Consider the following 20916-nt stretch of genomic DNA (forward strand, 5'->3'; position numbering starts at 1 on the left):
TTGTCCCTTGGTTGTTTGTCCTGAGAGGTCTGGAAAGTAGGAAATGCCTTCAGGGTTTATGGGGTCTTTCAGCTCCTGAGTACAAGAGAGAGACCCACTGATACACAACCCACGGAAACAGGAGTCGCCCGTCTACCATGTGGCCTGCTCCTTATAAACAGTCTTGGCATTTGACTGCCTCTGTGTGCCAAAGACTCTCAGTGCTTCCTCCATTGCCAGGGAGAGGCCTCGTGTTGACAGACTGCCAGGACTTCCCTGGTGCTGACTCACTGGATTGATCATAAAAGCAGAACCTGAGGTGAGGATTCAGTGCCCGAGATTTATGAGTCCCTGTGAGGCAGGCCCAGCCTTTGAACTCTTGTAGGCGCTGGCTACTGGGGCCCCTGGGAAGAGGCCACGGCTTCCGGTTTTGTGTGAATAAAAATTAGAATATTCATTCAGCTTTGCATTTCAGACAAACAACAAATGTCTCATATGTGTCCCAAATAGCCAAACGGGCACCGTATTCTCTTGGCCCAATTGAAGGAAAGAGTAAGTCCTCAAGTCTTTCCGGGTGAGCTCAGTACACTTGCAGAGCAAGCCTCAGGAGTGAGTCCATTCGTGACCTGTTAGCAGCCATAAAGGAGCCTTAGGGAGGGGCCATGGCCCAGCAGGCACCACAGTAACCACAGGAATCTTTGCAACGAGTGAGCCAATGAGTCATACACACAAGCACGTCCATCATAGAACTTATCAAGTGTGGAGTAACTAGGTGGGTGATTTGTACAACGCTTTTGGCCATGCTTTACCTAAAGAGCATTTTAGTGGTAGTTCTTGGGTGGGCGTCACACTCTCTCTCACTTTATCCCCAGAGTGCAGGCTCCTATGGACTAATCCCACTACCACTAGCTTAGCCCCAGAACACCTTTTCAAACTGGCTGCAAAGGTGGCTAGAGAGATGTCTCAGGAAAGTTCTGGCCGAGAAAGCGTGAAGACCGAGTCTGCAAGCCAGAGCCCAAACAAAAGCTGAGCATGGTACCGCACGCCCGAAATCCCAGAGCTGGGAAACTGGAGACAGGAGGGAGGCTACGCGGGCCTTTCCGACCATCTCGTTTTGCCAAATTAGCAAGCTCCGGGTTCAGTGAGAGACCTTGCCTCAGACAGTAAGGTGACAGGGCCCCTGAGATGGCTCAGTGGACAAAGGTACTCGCTGACAAGCCTGGAGACCCGCGTTTGATCCCCAGAGCCCACATGTTGGAAGGGGAGAACTGACTCCTCAAAGTTGTTCTCTGACAGGCATGCCATGGTGTGCATGAACACGCATGCGTGCACGCGCACGCATTCACATGCACACACACCATGTTTTAATGGCTGCAAAAATCCTGAGCAGTTCACTCACCAGGAAGGCTAAGAGGGGCACCTTGGCTGAAAATATCTGGAAAAAAGCAGCAGATAAGAGTAGATAAAGCCCCTCTACGCATTTAGGCAAAGCCCAGCCCACTCCATTACGCCATCCTGGAGAACTTCAGCCTCTTGGAAGTGGGCAAAGTGGCTGGAAGGCTGGATGTTGGGAGACATTTTTGGATTGGGGGCCACTTGGCAGAGAAAGCACATGTTGAGTTAGGAGGAGGGGCTCTATCAGCAGATCTTGGGGGTTCGTACAGAAGGGAGCTTGTTGTGGTTTAATGTGAAATATCCTCATGTGTTTGAACCCTTGGTCTCCAGATGGTGGCGCTGTTTGGGAAGGCTGTGGAACCTGTAGGAGGCCTGGAGGGTGGATAGCTTTGCCCTATTTCCTGTGTGCAGGTCTGATTCCTGGGTGTGGATACAATGTGACCAGCCAGTCGCCTGTTTTGCTTATCCATGCCTGCTGCCAGGTCTTCCCACCGTGTAGGACTGTATATCCTAGAACTGCAAGCCAAGATAAGATAAGCCCATTCTCCATTAAGCTGCCCCTGTCAGGGTATTTTATCTCAGCAACGGAAACTAACTTAGAGCTAGTGCTGCCTCTGCTCAGCTCCCTCACGTGCTCTCGGGATGGAGTGTTTACAAGGCAGAGCAAGAGAAAAGCCACCATTTAGCCGGCCCACCTCTCCAAAGCTGGTTGCTAGCCCTCTTCCAGTGAAACACCAGGGTTCCGGCACCTTGCAGGGAGCTGTCCTTCCCTCCCTCACTCGAGTCCCTGACCTCCTCCCTCCTGATCCATCCAGGGTCACTTTTGGCGCCCGCTTCACCTCGTTTCAATTTATTTAGACTTCTTCTCCCTAAAGCTCAGGGATGGCTTGTTCACACCACTCCGTCCATTAAGGATGTTTTGCTGTTGCAGATACCTAATTAAACTGAGCACATCTGAAGGCTTGTCATGTTACCTGGCCAACAGCCTAGAGGCCTGTGGTTTTCAGTCTCAGAAAGGCTCAGGTTAGCTTTCCTGAGTCTCTTGGCCTTCCCCCACGTGGCTGCCAGATGTGTCCCAAGTGCCACAGGCACAAACAGACCAAGCAACCTTCCAGAAGCAAAAGTGAAGCAAAAGAGACTGACCTGATAGAGTAGAGAGGGACTGAAGAAGAGACAAACACGTGGACCTACAAAAAAGCTGGGACCGGGAGCACTGTGCTCTTAGATGGAGGAGCCGCAGCACTGCAGGAGCTCGGTGTGTGGTCAAGCAGGGAGGTGTGGTTAACGCTTACAGATGAACAGGAAGGCCGGCTCAGCTAACCTGAGTAGGAGCAGCCTCCATGGGGGAGCAGTCTTCAGATGACAAATGAGCTACAGCGGACAGTTTCCTGCACAAACTATCAATGCCCACGTATTGTCTTTGCTCTGAGCCTTACCCAGGGAAAGCTTCACCGCTCCAGTGGGGCTGGGACACTGGGGTCCTTGATGTGGCAAGAACACACACACACCCACACAGGACTTCATTTGATCCCTACAGGGAGAGGCTTCTGTCACCACATCTCCTAGATACCTCATGGTCTAGAAAGCTGTCCATCAGATGAAGACAAGGAAGACAGGCCAGACAGCTCGATGCCCCATGCTGGGCATGCTACTGCCTGACTCTGAGCAGACAGAAAGCCCTATGGCAGTGATTCTCAACCTTCCTGATGCTACAACCCCTTGGTACAGTTGCTCATGTTCTGGTGACCACCCCCCCCCAACCCTAAAATTATTTTGTTGCTACTTCATAACTGTTAAGTTTGCTACTGTTATGACTCATAATGTAAAACCTGATATTTTCAATTGTCTTAGGTGGCCCCTTGTGAAAGGGTCATCCGACGCCCCCCCAAAGGGGTTGCAACCCACAGGTTGAGAACTGCTGCCCTGTGGTCAGGCAAGAAGGGACACTAGCTCTTTAAGAAACCAAAGAAGGGGGCTGGAGAGATGGCTCAGAGGTTAAGAGCACTGTCTGCTCTTCCAAAGGTCCTGAGTTCAAGTCCCAGCAACTACATGTTAGTTCACAACTATCTATAATGAGATCTGGTGCCCTCTTCTGGCCTGCAGGAGTATGTGCAGGCAGAACACTGTATACTAAATAAATAAATAAATCTTTAAAAAAAAAAAAAAAAAGAAAAGAAAAGAAAAGAAAAAGAAATGTGTCTGCTCCACCTTAGAAGCAGCACAGCTGAGAAGCTTGCCCAGGGGTGGCAGAGCCATTGCTAAGCGCTAGGTACTCTTGATGACCCAGGCCTGGGGTTCTGGACCTGCAGGAGGCACAGTCTCCTCCTTCCCTGGCTCCACGTCAGAGAATAGAAGACTATACCCTTAGCAAAGAGAGCAATGCCGGGGCACCAATGCTGACAGGCCACCAGGGCTGAGACTTGAGGTAAAGGAGAAGAGGAACCTGGGCTGTGGGCTTTGCTTTTGGGGGGGAACTCACTCTTCCATTCAGTAGAAGCAGCCTGAGCTCCAGGAAGCCGTGGCCATCTTGACCAGAGGCCTTTTTGAACTCAGCTAGCCTTAGGCCCCTAAAAACAGAAAATCTTGTGCAAGCAGCTGGCTTTATCTTCTAACCCCGATGCAGTTCTGTCGAATGTTCTGGCATCAGATGCCTATGTGATAAGGACTGATGCAGCAGGGTTTTTTTTGGGGGGGGGGGATGAATTGCTCGTGGAAGGAAGCTACAAAGAGTCCTCTACCAGCACAGAGGCCTCCACCCCTGCCCCCGTCCCAGTATCAGAGGCAGAATGATGGCATCCCTGGTCCTAGATGCCCAAAAGGCTTCCCAGGAGACTGCTATGTCTGTGTCTGTGTCTGTGTCTGTCACCATCCTCTGTTCTTCCTTCTAAATGTACATATGATATTACTACAATGGCATCCACTTCTTTGAGGCAAATGTGGTGATGCCCACTTGTAATCCCAGCACATGGGAAGTAGAGAGAAGAGGCTCAGGAGTCCAAGGCCAGCCGCAGCTCCATAGCGAGCCCTCCCCTCAAAACTCGAAACCAAAACATAAAACCCCTCCTCACAGGTGCAGTTTGGTAAGTTTGGTCAAACGCAAGCCCTATCACCATCAAGACTCCTTCCATCCAGCTGGGAAGTAGTTGTGCACAGTTAAATCCCAGAGCTTGGGAAGCAGGGGCAGGTGAATCTCTGAGTACGAGGCCAGCCTGGTCTAGGGAGCGAGTTCCAGGACAGCCTGGGTTACACAGAAAAAAACCTTATCTCAAAAAACAAAACAGCAACAACACAAGACTCTTTCCATCCCCTGGTGATGGGCAAAGAGATACCTTGGTGGTGGTGGTGTTCTTCTATCAGTCAGGGGCAGAGCAGATGGCAGTCCTTTGTTCATCCTAGCTTGATGCCTGGCTTGGTGGCCAAAGCTGTTTCATGCCTAGGGAAAAAAAAAGAAGGGAAAAATAAAAATAAAAAAAGATTCCTGCCATCACTTCAAGAAGCCCTTCTTGACCCTGCCTCCCCGCTGTCAATCACTCCTCCTACGCCGTCCCAAGTAATCTACTCTTTTCTCCTTTTCCACAATGTCTGTAAGTCGAACCCCGGAGCCCAGGCTGCTGTGTCTGGTTCTTTCCTTGGCAGGGAGCTTTGCTGTGTCAGCAGCATGCTGCTCTTTGCCCCTTCCCACTGCTCGGCAGTGTCAGCACCTGGGTTGTCCCCAGCCTAAGCTGTCATGTGTGTAAAGTTTCTGTGAACATTCTAGCACACGCCTCTGTGTGCACGTGGGTGTTCCCTTGGCGAGCAAGTGTGTGGAATGACTTTGTGTAAGTAGACATTCAACATCAGAAGAAACTGCCGAAGTGTTTTCCAGACCGGAGGTGGCGTGCGTCTTTCTCAGCACAGTTAGAGCGCCACCCCCCCACCCCTAACCCCCCACCCCCCCACCCCTACCCCCCCACCCCCCCACCCCTACCCCCCCACCCCCCCACCCCTACCCCCCATCCCCTGCCCCCCCACCCCCCACCCCCCGTTGCTGCGCATCCTCCGCAGCTCCTCCTTGCATCCATGTTTTAAATTGGAGCCGTCTGGAGCTTGGCGATGGCATAGCAGTGTGACCTTAACTTCCACTTATCTTTTGACTAATGATGTCATAGGTGTGTTGTCACCTTATTGAATTGGCAAGGCTCTTTACATATACTGGCCCCGTGTGTGCTTGCTAAGGTGAGTGGCTGTGTATAGATCCTGAGGGCGTAAGTCCACATGTGTTTCTATGAACTGTGTCCATACCCTCTATTCCCGTAGTCTATACCCCAGAATCTCTCACCCATCCCCCTGGCTCCCACTGTATATTTGTCCCTCCTTCCAGATCTTTTTATGTTTGTTTGTTTGTTTGTTTGTTTGTTGAGACAAAATTTCTCTGTGTATCCCTGGCTGTCCTGGAACTTACTCTGTAGACCAAGCTGGCTTCAAACTCAGTAATTTACCTGCCTCTCTGCCTCTGCCTCTGCCCCTGCCCCTGCCCCTGCCTCTGCCTCCTGGACTCTGCCTCTTGGCCTCTGCCTCTGCCTCCTGGCCTCTGCCTCTGCCTCCTGGACTCTGCCTCTGCTTCCTGGACTCCTGGCCTCTTCCCCTGCCTCTGCCCCTGCCTCTGCCCCTGTCCCTGCTCCGGCCTCTGCCTCCTGGCCTCTGCCTCTCTGCCTCCTGACCTCTACCTCTGCCTCTCTGCCTCCTGGCCTCTGCCTCTGCCTCTGCCCCTGGCCCTGCCTCTGCCTCCTGGCCTCTGCCTCTGGCCCTGCCTCTGCCTCTGCCTCTGCCTCTGCCTCTGCCTCTGCCTCTGCCTCCCGAGTGCTGGGACTAACGGCATGCACCACCACTGCTCAGACTTCCTTTTCTTCCCCTAAAGGCCATGTCTTGCAAGTCTGTGTTAGGCTCAGGCATACATAACCACAAAGCCCCTTATCTTGCCTCCACCAAAATGAGTTCTGAATCCAAATACAGAGATGCCAGTTGGTGTGGCTCTGTACATTTTGGCTAGCTTTAGCTGAATTTCTGGGGTGGGTACCATGGCCTTCGCAGGGTGAAGGATGTCCTTGACCACTTGTTTTCCCGGCAGTAGACACTCAGTCCTAACCTTCCTGGTCAGGAACCTAATGAGTCATTCGTGATGTTGGCAGTCCTCGAGCAGCCCAGGAGCGCAGAGATAAGCTGCCAGTGTTGGGGACAGTAGGCCATATGGCCAGTGTTCCGCCATCTTGTCAGAGCCTGCACCTTTAGGTTTCCATTTCTCCAGCAGTCTGTCATTTACCAGAAACCAGCTGACCCTGTTGTGGTTCGGCAGTTAGACTAAAGACAAGATTAAGATGGAGCCACCCTGTTGTGGTTTATCAGTTAGACTAGATAAAGATAGAGCAAAATATTCGATGTGGCAGAAAGTTATGACCTGCTTGGAACTCCCCATGTCTTGAGATAGCTTACTGCTTGGTTGCCATAGCAATAGGCTGCCCTATTTCCTGCCTTATAAATACTGCTGCTTAAAAAATAAAATCTGAGAGCTTGATCAACGATTCAGACTTGCTCTCCTTCTTTGTGTCTTATATTTTCATACAGATGAATCTCCTCCTGAGCTTTGCTCTCCTCTTTGTGTCTTATATTTTTATACAGGTGAATCTCCTCCTGAGCTTTAGTCAAACCCCTGCGGGTCGGGCAGGATCATGCCAGTCTGAATTTCCACTAAACTATCTCTCTCACTGGCTAGACGCTAAACTCCCTGGAAGTTAGACACCAGGTTCTAGAAGTTCTTCCTTGGGCCACACATGTGACTAAAGCCAGAACAAGGTGGAGGAGAATAGCACGGTCAAGCAAAGGATGCCACGCAAAGTGTTCCATATTCCCTAAACGTGGTTGTCCTGAGTACGGCAATATATAGGTAGACAGACAGACAGACAGACAGACAGACAGACAGGTAAAAGAAACAAGTCACTTTTGTAACCTCAAATTGAGCACAGACTTGATTCTCAGCAGTATTGAAGGAACGAGTGATTCTCATGCCCTGGTCATCAGTCCTAACATTGGGCGTTCGCTAGGCCACACTTTACTGCCGTAACCAGTCCTACCTAAGACTGTATTTCTCACCACGTAGTTCAGTGTGGGAGGCCTGACAGCTGGGAGCTTCTCCACATAGTTGGGAATCCAGGCTTCTCCAATTCCATGGCTGTGGCCACTCCCTAAAGCCAAACTGTCGTCTGTGTCTAAGCTGAGGAAAGGCGGGCAGATCTACACTCTTCTTAGGCATGTGGGCCTGGAAATCGTCCAGTCCCTTGGAGGCAGCTTGGTGTAAGGAAAAGCTGAGAGAGACACAGTAGCCAGGAGCTCATCATCATCATAGTGGACGAAGAGGTCATGTATCTGGGCCCACAGATGATGACCTCTTCCATAGCCCACTCCTCTGTGTGCCTCCATTCACGTGCCCATGCACACTTCCTTCTCACGCACACAGAACACACATCAGCCCGTGCAGCTCCTGCACCCAAGGCAAAGTATGGGATCTCAGAGAGGCAGGAGACAGAGCTCCCCATGCATACTGACAATGCTGCTGGTTGGTCGTCATCGTGAATGAAAAGCTGGTTAACGATCTACGGTGGGGCAAGAGAGCATGCTTAGGGGGATCTGTGTTAGGTTTCCATCACTGCAATAAACGTCTGATGTAATCAACAGCATAGAAAAAGAAAAGGTTGACTTTGGCTCACGGTTTGTTAACTGTCTCTGCCCTTGACTGGTTGGCTAGTCCTGCGCCTTGGGACCTGTGACACAATTCTCATGGGAGAGTGTAATGGAGTAAAGCCACTCATCTTGTGCCTAGAAAGTGAAAGAAAGAAAAGGGGGGTCTCACACCACGCCCTCATGGGGCACATCCTCAGCCCCACCCCCACCCTGTGACGTAAAGTGTTCCTTATCCATATTGGACCTTGCAAGGGCATTTAAGGACTAAACTTAAGTGATTTGGAAAGGGAAAGAATGAGAAGCAAAAATCCATAGCAACGAGCGTGTCGGGCGCAGGACCTGGGTGGACGCGGTGAGTGTATTCCTGAGAACACTTGCTCCACCTCTGGGGGGCGCTCATGCGCTCCCCAGCCTCAGCCCCACGGTTGGAGATTTGTGGGCACGCTGAGTGTCCGCACTTCCTCTCAAAGCCCACTCCCTGCTGATAGTATATGGGTCCCAAGAATTATCTTGGTTTTGGTTTGAATAAGTCAAAAACTTCTTTTCAAATCCAGCCTATAGGTCCCCCACACCCTCAAATCTTCATAGATATCTCATTTCTTTTCTGATGTGGAACTGCCAGTGGATCCTCCTGCTGTAGCTTAAATATCTCCCTATCTTCTCCTAACAGTGGGAGTTGGAGGCCTCTGGGATAGCACATTGGGGTAAGAGGTCACATCAAATTAATCCAGCCAGTGTGAGTCCCTTTGTTTAACTGATGCGATGCGTCAAAACCAGCCTTTGCCATGGCTTCCTGGGGGTTCGCTCCAGGTTTGGAACAGTCAAGAAGTACTTCCTGGCTCTGGCCCTGCTGAGGTGCCACATGGTGCCGGAGTAGTATCAGTAAGGACACAAAGGGTGTGGCCGCGATTAAGGGAGTAAAAAGCCCACTTTTCCTGCGAGAGCAGAGTGTTTACCAGTCGTTCTCGCTCTTTTTATTGTGATGAAATATGCATACCATAAAGTACGCCGTTTGTAACCATTTGAAAGATTTTAAGATTTTGAGTGTGTTTGTGTGCGTGTGTGTGTGTGTGTGCGTGCGCGCGTGCGTGTGCATGTGCGTGTGCGCGTGCGCAAGCACGTAAGAAGGCATCAGAACCCTTGGAGCTGGAGTTACAGGTCACTGTGAGTCACCTAGAGTGAGTTCTGAGAACCAAATTCAGGTCTCTGGAAGAGCAGCAAGCAGTCTCAACCACTGGGCTATCTCTCCAGGACCCATGTTGATCGGTTCTTTTTTTTTTTTTTTTTTAATAGTTTTTAATAATACAATTTGGGGGCTGGAGAGATGGCTCAGAGGTTAAGAGCACTGACTGCTCTTCCAGAGGTCCTGAGTTCAGTTCCCAGCAACCACATGGTGGCTCACAACCATCTATAGTGTGATCTGATGCCCTCTTCTGGCCTGCAGGGGCACACAGACAGAGCACTGTATACATAATCAATCAATCAATCAATACAAATTTGGGCCAGGTGGTGATGGTGCATGCCTTTAATCCCAGCACTCAGGAGGCAGAGGCAAGCAGATCTGTGAGTTTGAGGCTAGCCTGGTCTACAAAGCGAGTCTAGGACAGCCGGGGCTATTACACAGAGAAACCAAACAGAACAAACAAACAACAAACCCAACAAAACAAGAAAATAATTTAGTGGTCCTAAGTACTAACATTGTATAACTCCCCACAATTTCCAAAACCATTTTATGATTCCATTCAGAAACTCACTAACTTCATATGCCCACTCTTTCTGTTTCAATGACTTACCTGTTTTATTTACAAAAGAGGAATCATCACCCCCCCCCCTTTATATCAGGCTTATTTTATGTAGCATAATGTTGTGGAGGTTGATCTGTGTTATAGTGTGTATCAAAACTTCATTCTTTTCCATGGCTAAGTAGCATTTCCTGGTTTGCACAAGTGTCTTTTCCTTCTTTCATTCATCAACTGATAGGTAGTTTGGGCGGTGTGTTTACCTTTTGGCTGTTGTGAGTAGCACTCCTATGACTCCTATGATTGACAAGTATTTGTTTGGGTCCCTGTTTCACTTCTTTCTTTCTTTCTTTCTTTCTTTTTGTTTTGTTTTGTTTTTTGAAACAGGGTTTCTCTGTGTAGCCTTGGCTGTCCTGGACTCACTATGTAGACCAGGCTGGCCTCAAGCCCACAGCGATCCGCCTGCCTCTGCCTCCCCTAGTCCTGTTTCAGTTCTTTAAGAGATTTACTTAGTCATGCAATTGCTGGGTCATAGGGAACCTCTATGTTTAACTTTGCAATGAGTCACCAAGCCATTTTGCACAGCAGCTGAGTTGTTTACATCCCCAGCAGCAGTACACAAGGGATCCAAACGTCCTCCTCAGCCAGCACACCATCGTGGCCAGCAACACTTGCTATCTTCTGTCCCCCTTACTCAGCCTCTTTCTAAGATAACTCTTTTAGGGGGTGGGTGTCTCACAGTGGCATTTCCCCTGGGACTAGCAACACCTGCTCTCGTCATTTTTATCAGCTCTTAAATCTTTTGGAGAAAAAGGTCTGTTCTAATCTTTCTCTTCTTCTTGTTGAGTTGTAAGAATTTTTCTTATTGACAGATGTGACTCAAGGCCTTTCTAGATTTGTAAGTCTGTTCTTCCATCACTGCTCTCTTGATAGTGTCCTTCAGCCTACTAGGTCTGCTTTTTTATTTTGTTTTGTTTTGTTTTTGTTTTTCGAGACGGGGTTTCTCTGTGTAGCCTTGGCTGTCCTGGAGTCACTTTGTAGACCAGGCTGTCCTTGAACTCACAACGATCCACCTGCCTCTGCCTCCCGAGTGCTGGGATTAAAGGTGTGCGCCACTATGCCCAGCTAGGTCTGCTCTTGTTGTTATCATTTTCCTTTAAAAAAATAAATACATAAATAAAAAGATTTATTTATTTTATGTATATGATCACTCTGTTTGCAGGTATACCTACATGCCACAAGAGGACATCAGATTACATTATATTATATATATAATACATAGTATAACATATTACATTATATTATATATATTAAATAGATGGTTGTGAGCCACCATGTGGTTACTGGGAATTGAACTCAAGACCTCTGGAAGAGCAGACAGTGCTCTTAACCTCTGAGCCATCTCTCCAGCCCCAAGATGGGGTTTTGCTATGTTGCCCAGATTGGCCTTGAATTTCTAGATTCAAATAATCTTCCTGCCTCATCCTTCTGAGCCTCTAGAACTACTGGAACAGGCCGCCATATATGACTCTAAGATGTTGACGAAGTCTGATTGTCCCAGTGCCCTTGGTGTCACATTTACAAGTTATTCCAGGGCTCAGTGTGTAGCTCAGCAGCCGAGCACTGCCATAAAGGCCTAGACTTGATCCTCAACACTACAAAAAAGTTAAAAAGAGGGGTTTTTTTTTGTTAACTCCAAAAAGATTTGTCCCGTATCTTCTAAGAATGCTCTGATTTCACCACTTCAATCCACTTCTTTGTAAATTAATTTTAAAATCTTATTTAAAGATTTATTTATAATTGTGTATACAGTGCTCTGTCTGCACGTACACCTGCAGGCCAGAAGAGGGCACCAGATCACATTACAGATGGCTGTGAGCCACCTTGTGGTTGCTGGGAATTGAACCCAGGACCTCTGGAAGAGCAGTCACTGCCCTTTACCTCTGAGCCATCTCGCCAGCCCTGTAAGTTAATTTTTGATGAGCATATAAAGAAGTGGTTTTCATTGTGACATCCTCACACACATCTAACACCACCGCCTGATTCCACTCCCCCATTGATCACTTCAGGTTCACTTTTCTTATGGTATTGGGAAAGAATTCACCTTCAGTCTTATGTACAGGGTTATCAGATTTGCCCAGCATCATTTGTTGAAGGGATTGCTTATGTTCCATTGAACTGTCTTAGCGCCTTTGTCAAAAATCAAGTGACCATGAGATATGACATTTTGTTTCACTGAGCTCTATGTCTGTCCTTAAGCCAATGTCTATCATAATATTCCTTCAGTTCCTAGGCTACTTTGCAGTAACTTTGAAACTGAGACTATTTGCTGTTACTTTCCCAGCACCTCTGCCTTCCCATGCATAAGTGCGGTCCATTTGTGGAGGTGTCCTCTTGTTTCTTTCCGTAACACTTTGCAGTTGTCAACGAGACTTCTGCCTCCTTGATTTTATTCTCAGGTAGCTCCTTCTTTGGTGCTGTTGTAAATGGAGTCACTTTTACACTTTTTTTTTCCCCCGAGACAGGGTTTCTCTGGGTAGCCTTGACTGTCCTAGACTTGCTTTGTAGACCAAGCTGCCCTCGAACTTACAGTGATCCGCCTGCCTCTGCCTCCTGACTGCTCGGATTAAAGGCGTGCGCCACCACACCCGGAACTTTTTAAAATTACTTGTTGCTGGTGTATAAAAATGACTAACTGGGCAAGGTGGCACAGGCCTTTAATCCCAGCACTCAGGAGGCAGAGGCAGGTGGATTGCTGTGAGTTTGAGGCCAGCCTGGTCTACAAAGCGAGGCTACACAGAGAACCCTGCCTTGAAATAACAAAACAAAACAAACAAACAAAAAAAAAAACCTGGCTTTTCTGTGACGATTTTTATATCCTGCAACTTCAGTGAATTTGGTGCATTAACTCGAATATTTTTATGGATTACCGTGACCTTCTACAGATACGATGACGCCATCTGAATTGGAGATAATTTGAAGTCAATTTAGACACCGAAGAAAATTTTATAAATTAAGCCACTTAAGTAAGCTGATTTCTTTTTTTCCTCACAGTTCTGGAGTCTGGGAAGTCCAAGATCAAGCTGTTGTGTGGTCAGGGCCCATTCCTCGTGTCTGTCTGTCTGTCTGTCTCTCTCTCTCTCTCTCCAGAGTTTCTCTGTCTAACAGCCTTGACTGTCCTGGACTCACTCTGTAGGCGAGGCTGGCCTCGAACTCACAGCAATCCTCCTGCCTCTGCCTCCTGAGTGCTGGGGTTACAGGCATGCGCCACCACGCCCAGCATTCAGGTCTCATTTTCTATGTCAACACGCAGTATAAGGGGCAAGAAGCTCTCTGGGGGCTCTTCTGTGACCATGTTCCTGACAGTTCTGCTCTTGTGACCTAACTGCCTTCTAGAGTCTTCACCCTAAGACCATCCCACTGGTAATTAGGATTTTATATATGGGCTTTGAGAGTAAAACGCATGCACTCTGTAGCCCTTTTCAGTTTGGGTATCTTTTATTTGGTTTTCCTTCCCCAATTGTCCGGGCTAGACACTTCAGCACTGCGTTGCTCAGAAGCAGAGATCGTGGGATTCCTTGCCTTGTTCCTGCCTTAGTGGAGGAGAGCTGAGTATGATGTCAGCTGTGTGTCCTCATCTGTGACATGTTCACAGGTCCCATGGACTGGGACTTCATAGGAGCCACAACTGTATCTTCTTACACTGTCCTATCCTATCCTGGTCTCCTCTCGACCACAAGCAGTTCCCAGCTGTCTCCCGCGCACACCCCCTGTAGCATTTGCTATGCGGGAAGCTTACTGGGGGGCAGGGGGGATGAATTCTGGCTGGTTTTGTTCATCTGAAATCTCTCACTGTCCCCTTTCTGCCGGAGACTACTTTTGAAGGCCACAGAAGGCTTGTCATAGCCTTTCCCCCCAGTGCTTTAAGATGTCACTGTCTGGCCTGCGCAGCTTCTAATGAGAACTCGCCTCTCAGTCCCCCTGCGTTGTGTGCCGAGTTTCACTCTTCCCTTGCAGGTTTAATAAGTCTCCTTGTCTTTTGACACTATGGCTATAATATTTCTCAGCCTGGATCACTTGGAGTTTGTATGTGCATTTGTATTTCTCATTACACTTGGAAAACTGCTTCGCCATTATTTCTCCAACTATTTTCCTGCCCTTTGTCACCTCTCTTCCCCCTTCTAGAAGCGATTGCCTTTATGATGGTATGTTTGACAGGTTTTCTGGGTCACTCAAGTTTTGTTCTTTTTTTTTTTTCCCCTCTCTCTCCCTTTTCTTTTTCTCTTCTGCAGACTGAATACTTCCAACTACCTTATTTTCAACTTCGCTGATTATCTTATGGCCTTTAAGGTCTTTGGTTGGGGGCTGGAGAGATGGCTCAATGCTTACGAGCACTGGCTGCTCTTCCAGAGGACCCAGGTTTGATTCCCAGCACCCACACGGTGACTTATAGGTTATCTGTAAATACAGTGCCATGGGGTCCAGCTTCCTCTCTCTGGCCTCTGAGGGCACCAAGCAAACATGTGGTGCACAGACACACATACTGTTAAAACATCCCTACACATAAGATAAAAATAAATAACTTAAACAGAGAAACCCTGTTTCAAAAAAACCAAAAATAATAAATAAATAACTTAAAACATCTGCCACTGAGCCCTTCAGTGATGTTTGCATGTTCATTATTAGGCTTTTAAGCTCCAAAATCTCTATTGATTCCTTTTAAAACCTCCTGTGCTTTGTGTGTGTGTGTGTGTGTGTGTGTGTGTGTGTGTGTGTGTTTCAAGACAGGGTCTCTCTGTGTAGCCTTGCCTGTCCTGGACTGACCTGATTTGTAGACCAGGCTGGCCTTGAACTCACCAAGATCCGCCTGCCCCTGCCTCCTGAATGCTGGGATTAAAGGCGTGTGCCACCACTTCTGGCTACCTCCTGTGCCTTTATGATCATTTCTATATGTCTCCCCTGACTCCCCTAATTCTCCATGCACTAAGCATGTCTGAGTGCCTGACTAATGGTTTCTTTTGAGTTCTTTTTTCACTGTGATCCCCATTTCCTCACACACTCTTAGGAGTCCCTAAACTAATAGGGCTGATAGAATTTATATACTAAAGGGGGATTATTAGAAGGGCTCTTTTTTTTTTTTTAAGATTTATTTATTATGTTTACGGTGTTCTGCCTGCAGGCCAGAAGAGGGCACCAGATTGCATCATAGATGGTTGTGAGCCACCATGTGGTTGCTGGGAATTGAACTCATGGCCTTTGGAAGAACAGAGAGTGCTCTTAACCTCTGAGCCATCTCTCTAGGCCAGCTACTCAAGTCTTGAGGCCTCCACTGTCCTGGCCTGGGGCCAGGATGAGTCCTGGAGGGGCTGGGCTCTGGTGTCCGCGAAGGCAGGCAGCAGCGGTGGACAGCAGCAGGGCAGATGAACGTGGGTGTCGGGCTAGACAGCTGCTCAGTCCTTCTGATCCATCCCCACTCCACGCCCCACACTCTGCCCCGCCCCCACCCCACGCAGAGTGCTGGCTTCTCAATGTCACTCCGCATGGCTTCCTCCTGCAATCAGGGACAAGCAGAGCGGCCATCACATTCCCTCACCTGCCCGCCGAAGCGATAGCCCCCCTCCTCCTCCATATCTGTTTCCCACGCAAGCAGCTCCGAGGTTGTTTCCTGACCCACGTGTGCCTGGTCCTAGAACGCTCCCTCCACATCTAGTCAGGAAGAATGAAGTCTTGAACAAATGATCCCAGCACTTGGGAGGTGGAGGCAGGAGGATCATGAGTTTGAGGCCATCATGGGTAGATAGCAAGATCCTGTCCCAAAAGAGGAGGAGGAGGAGGAGGAAGAAGAGGAGGAGAGGAGTAAGCCACTGTTAAATCTTAGCAACCTTAGAACCAGAATGGCCTGGCTATGAATCCCACGGGGTGGTTGGCAGCTGGGGCATCCTTGTAAATCTCTTAACTCTCCACAACGCACACAAGCTGTAACTTGACCAAAACTCTGACACAGCATCCTACAAGAGGTAGTCAGTGATCTCAGCTCAGCTGTGGCATTTGTCAGGGTGTGCTCGCTGCCTCTTCGTCTGTCTCCCTCTTGTTCTCCATCCTCAGCATCCTGGTCACAAACCACTCCCCACTGTCTGCCACCTCCCACTCACCAGGCCCATGGACGGCCCCCCTTTAACACAAAGGCCCAGCCAACTCCTAGTTCACTCTGTGGTAAGCAAACACTTGCGACACTTACTGGCCTCCATACCCCATTGCATCAGTGCACCTGTACCTGGAGCCCAGCTAATACTGAGGACAACCAGAAAGCAGGCCAACTGGGGATGGGCCGACATTGCGGGCTCCCTGGGATGCACTTATCCATTTTCTTTCCCTCTGACATAAGGGACCTGAAATTTTTGGCCAATTTAACTGTGACTCTGAGCCTTAACTTTTTGTAAAAAGAAAAAAAAAAAGTAAGGCTCTTTTTTTTTCTCCCCCAAGACAAGGTTTCTCTGTGTAGCCTTAGCTGTCCTGGACTTGCTTTGTAGACCAGGCCGGCCTCGAACTCACAATGATATGCCTGCCTCTGCCTCCCAAGTGCTGGGATTAAAGGTGTGCACCACCACTCCCAGCCCCTGTTCTTTGTTGTTGTTTTATTTTTAACTTAATTTAAAAATAATATACTCCAGCCATGTGGCTCCCATCTTTTTTTGTTTTTGTTTGTTGTTGTTGTTGTTTTTGAGACAAGGTTTCTCTGTGTATACCTAGCTGGTCTGGCCTCACTTTATAAACCAGGCTGGCTGGGTGTGGTCGTTCCCATCTTTAATCCCAGCATGAGGGAGGCAGAGGCAGGTGGATCTCTGTGAGTCTGAAGCCAGCCAGGTCTACAAAGCATTCCAGGACAGCCAAGGCTACACAGAGAAACCCTGTCTCAAAACACCACAAAAAAACAAAACAAAACAAAAACCTATTCATATTTACACCATTAAATGGTGGCTCATTTGTTGTTATTTCCTTCAACCTGAAAATCATTAATTTCTCCTACACATGTCCATGGCAAAAACACATTATTAACAAACAATATCAAAAAGAAACAACCATTTGGTTCATGTTAGCAATGTGCTGCCATGTTTAAAAAATTACTTCCAAGACTTGGAGACTTAAGACAAGTTGACTTTACTCTCCTACATGTTTGCTGTGGGTCCAACAGACAGTCTGCCTTATGGTCTGTCCTAAGGTTTTGGTCGTCAAGGGAGTGGCTGGTCAGCAGCAGCAGCAAGCTTGACTGTGGCTGGTGGTAGACCTGTTGACAATATGGCAGAGCAGCAGTGTCATCACTTACTCCTCCCAATGTCATGGGAACACTCAGCTTCCCATAGCACGCTCTCACCTGATGGCACTTGGCCTCCCTCAGAGGGAACAGACTGAGAGAGAAAAAGGCAGGAGCCACAGTGTCTTATGGCCTAGCTGCTATCATTTCTACATGATCCCATCCATTACCCAGGACAGACTTATACAGCACAGGGGATAGAAGTGTCCCCAGTTAGACACCGGGGACAGCGTCTAATAAAGAACTGCAGGAGGGGGGCTGGAATCCCTTTGAACAGAATGTCATTGCCATCCTTTGCTGTGACAATGTCTGCTAAGAAGCAACTTAAGGGGAGCCTTGTTTTGGCTTACAGTTTTAAGAGACACAGTCCATCATGGTGGGTAAGGAATAGCTGTAGACCATGACACAGCTGGTTTCACACTGAGCCCACAATCAGGAAGCAGAAAGAAGACAGGCAGTGGGGTCTGGCTCTAAAACCATAAGACCTGCCTCCCAGTGACTCACTTCCTCTAGTGAGGCTCCATTGGCACGCCAACATGCATGAAGGCAGAACTCCCATGTGCATTGATTTTAAAAAGAGAGCAACCTTACCTTTTACAAAAATAGTTTTGTTTCAAACATTTTTGCTTTGTTTTGTTTTGTTTTGTTTTTTTCAAGACAGGGTTTCTCTGTGTAGCGTTGGCTGACCTGGACTTGCTTTGTAGACCAGGCTGGCCTCGAACTCACACAGCACTCCACCTGTTGTTTCAAACGTTTTATCTTATTATCACTGTGTGTAGAGGTCAGACAACAGCTCTAAGGAGTTGATTCTCTCTATCTTTCTTTAATTTGTTTTATGTTTGTGGATGTTTTGCTGGCGTGTATGTCTGCACACCATGATTGTGCCTGGTGCCCAGAGAGGCCAGAAGAGGGAACTTGGAGTTACAGCGGGTTGTGACTTACCATGTGGATGCCAGGAATTGAACCTGGGTCTTTTGGAAGAGCACCCAGTGTTCTTAAATGCTAAGCCATCTCCCCGGTTCCCACTCCTTCATCTTTACATGTTCTAGAGAGCAAACTGAAGTCGTCAGGCTTCCATGCAGGTGCTTTACTCGCCAAGCCATCTTGTCAGCTTTCAGCATTACCTTTGCCATAACTGCATGTAAGTACTGCACAATGTTGTGACCCATTTTTTTTCCCCTACTAGAATGAATAATCCGAAATAACAGTTACTATACTTGTCATATTCTTACCTTGAGGTAAATGAAAAGAAAACCCAGCTGAGTATAGGAATTGGCTTCTTGAACAAGGCACAGACTGGGAAAGAGGATGGCTCCCCAAGTAAGAGCATTTGCTACGCAAGTGAGAGAACCTGAGATTGGAGCCCCAGTACTCACACAAAAGCCACACGTGTCTGCATGTTACTGGAACACCAGGATTTGAAGGACAGAGACAGGCAGATCCCGGGAGCTCACTGGCAGCCAGCCTTAGCTAACACAAGAGGTCCATGTTCAGTGTGAGACCCTGTCTCAAAAAAATAAGACGGTGAGTGATAGAAAAGTTACCGAGCAACGTCCTCCAGCCTCTTCTGCAGCAGTGCATAGGTGTATGCACCTGCACATGAACACCACACACACACACATGCACACATGCACAAACACCACACACACACATGCACCTGCACACAAACACCACACACACACACATGCACACATGCACAAACACCACACACACACATGCACCTGCACACAAACACCACACACACACACACACACACACACACGTGCACACACATGTGCACACATACATACAAGAGAAGGAAAAAAAGGAGGTATAGGGTTACAAAGTAGGACATAGAAAATGGTCCCTCCAGTCTGCACATTTCCCTCTATCAGAAAAAGATGAAGATGGAGACATGTCCTAACTCAGGGCTGAGAAGCTCTATTGGTTTCTCCAAATCCTAAGCAGGTGCTGCTCATACAGCTGCTTGCGCCCATCATGAGATCGCATCCCTCAGGCACCCTTCTGTCCTGGTCCCTCTTCTCTGGACAGGCTATCCCGGCCCTGACTCTTGAGTGTAGGAAGTCCATGGTGTTACTCTGCCCTTGCTTCGGTGTGGTGCTCAAGGACAAGGTGGGGTCACAGGAGGGGGCATGGAGTCGCTAGAGCTTGGTCCTGGGTGCTTAGCCAGCTGGGTCCCGTTCTTCCCTCAAAGGTGTTAGAGATCACCCCCCTGAAATGGGTTCTGAGGAGCAAGTGCAAGCAGTCTAGCCAAGACGGAAAGTAGATTGGTTTGTCTCTGGCTTTGCCTTGGTCCACCTCCCCCCTCCCCCCTGCCTGCCCCCTCCCCCTCCCCCCTCCCACAGACCAGAGGTTGAGAATTTGCCTCCTTCTCATCTGTGCTGTGGTGGCTTGCCCCAGGAGATGGGAGCAAGATGCCCCACCCCACCCCACCCCCAGGTAGCTGGTTCTTGGTCCAAGACCAGCCACCCCAAATTTAGGCATGAGTTCAAACCCTGTAGCAAAAGGAGCTCAGAGCCAGGGGTTGGGTGGTCAGTGACTTGTCACATGAGGTCTGGTGAGGCCAGCTTTGCTCTATTTTGGGAAAGAGATCGATCGTGTCGAGGGGTGACCATACTGGCCAATTGCGGGAGAACCTGGCATTCTGACAAGATACCCTATGTACCCTGACCTACTTGCCAAAGGCAGCTAATTTTAGCATGGCTTGGAGATGCCAGCAAGTGCAGAGTATGTTGGGGTCACTTCTGGCCAAGGAAAAGATTATGGGGTGTCTGAACATATAGCAGAGGAGCCCAAAATGTCCCGAGCATAGCTATGACAAAATCCAAGTTTCCTTCATTCTATTTCTTATTGTTGCTTTCAAGGCAATTTAAAGAGGATCCACGGCAGAAAAAAAAAAAGTCTGAGCAAAACATATTGTTTTACTTGGTGGGCATGTTAGGGCAGCCAGGGGACCTGTGCTCCGGTGCCTTTCTCACCCCACCCCACCCCATGGCCGTGCTCTATCCTTTCCACAGACGCTTGGCTTCCTTCCTTCCCCTCCCCCTTCCCAGCCAAGTTCCATGCTGAAGCCCCAGACTGTGCCATGCACAGCCAACCCCTCCATAATTGAAAACTCCTGAGGATCCCCAGTGCTCCTGGAGCAACTCTGAAGCCTCGCCGCCAACCACGGCTCCTCCCACTCACCGTCCCTACCTGTTTCCCTCCTGCCCGTCAAGGCGCCCGATTACTGTCTTCTTCAACAATCTGAGAGGTGGGCTGTGGGTGGGCTGGCTCCAGCCAGACACCGTGTCAACCTCTCAATAGCCACCCTAGCCAGTATTCAGAGAGCATGCACCCTGCCTCATAGCCCTGTCCCGGTGGCCTTTGTCAAACCTGACCCCACGTGGTCCTTTGTCCTAGCCCTGGCCCTGACCCTGTGGCGGTCGGCAGAGTATTTCAGCAGCCACCCATCAGGCCCATTAGTGCAGAGGTCCTTGGCTGCTTGTCTTTTGCAACACTCGGCCAGTCAGCCCTCACCTGCTACAGGTGGCCTCGGGAGACAAGAACATCCCTGCTTTCTCCCAGCTACCTCCTGCTTGTCCCCTCAGAGAGATGGCTGTGGATACTACAAGGAGTGGAGCCCAGTCATCGACTCTGGTAAGGGCCACTCACAGGCCAAAAGCCTTGAGTTGAGAGCGAAAGCCTGAGACCAGCACCCTCAGTTGGGGGCTAGAGGGACTGATGGGCCCTTGAAGGACAGATGCAGTCCTGTAGGAGACTTGGATATGGCTCTTC

At 48.9% G+C, this 20916-nt stretch overlaps 1 protein-coding gene and 1 long non-coding RNA gene across 4 annotated transcripts in view; one reads left to right on the forward strand and one right to left on the reverse strand.

Annotated features, from left to right (window-relative positions):
- The window catches only part of GCK (glucokinase), a 40406-nt gene that overhangs the window by 4567 nt on the left and 14923 nt on the right, over positions 1-20916 (forward strand). The window contains exon 1 of one of the 2 annotated variants that reach the window (XM_084798734.1): positions 20597-20778. The exons of the other annotated variant lie outside the window; for it this stretch is intronic. Within the exon in view, the coding sequence (XP_084654860.1) occupies positions 20734-20778 (45 nt within the window). The 5' untranslated portion in view covers positions 20597-20733. Of the gene's footprint in view, positions 1-20596; positions 20779-20916 lie in introns of those variants that run through there. 2 annotated transcript variants of the gene reach the window in all.
- Positions 16979-20574, reverse strand: LOC311607158. Of its 2 annotated transcripts, XR_014782544.1 has the most exons (4): positions 20335-20574; positions 18372-18642; positions 18082-18274; positions 16979-17112 (listed from the first exon to the last, which is right to left on the reverse strand). It is a non-coding gene; the product is annotated as an uncharacterized lncRNA (long non-coding RNA). The 2 variants fall into 2 exon arrangements; XR_014782545.1 differs by having other exon boundaries at positions 18082-18642.

The sequence above is a fragment of the Acomys minous genome, assembly GCF_964271855.1.
Source record: "Acomys minous genome assembly, chromosome: 10".
NCBI lineage: Eukaryota > Metazoa > Chordata > Mammalia > Rodentia > Muridae > Acomys > Acomys minous.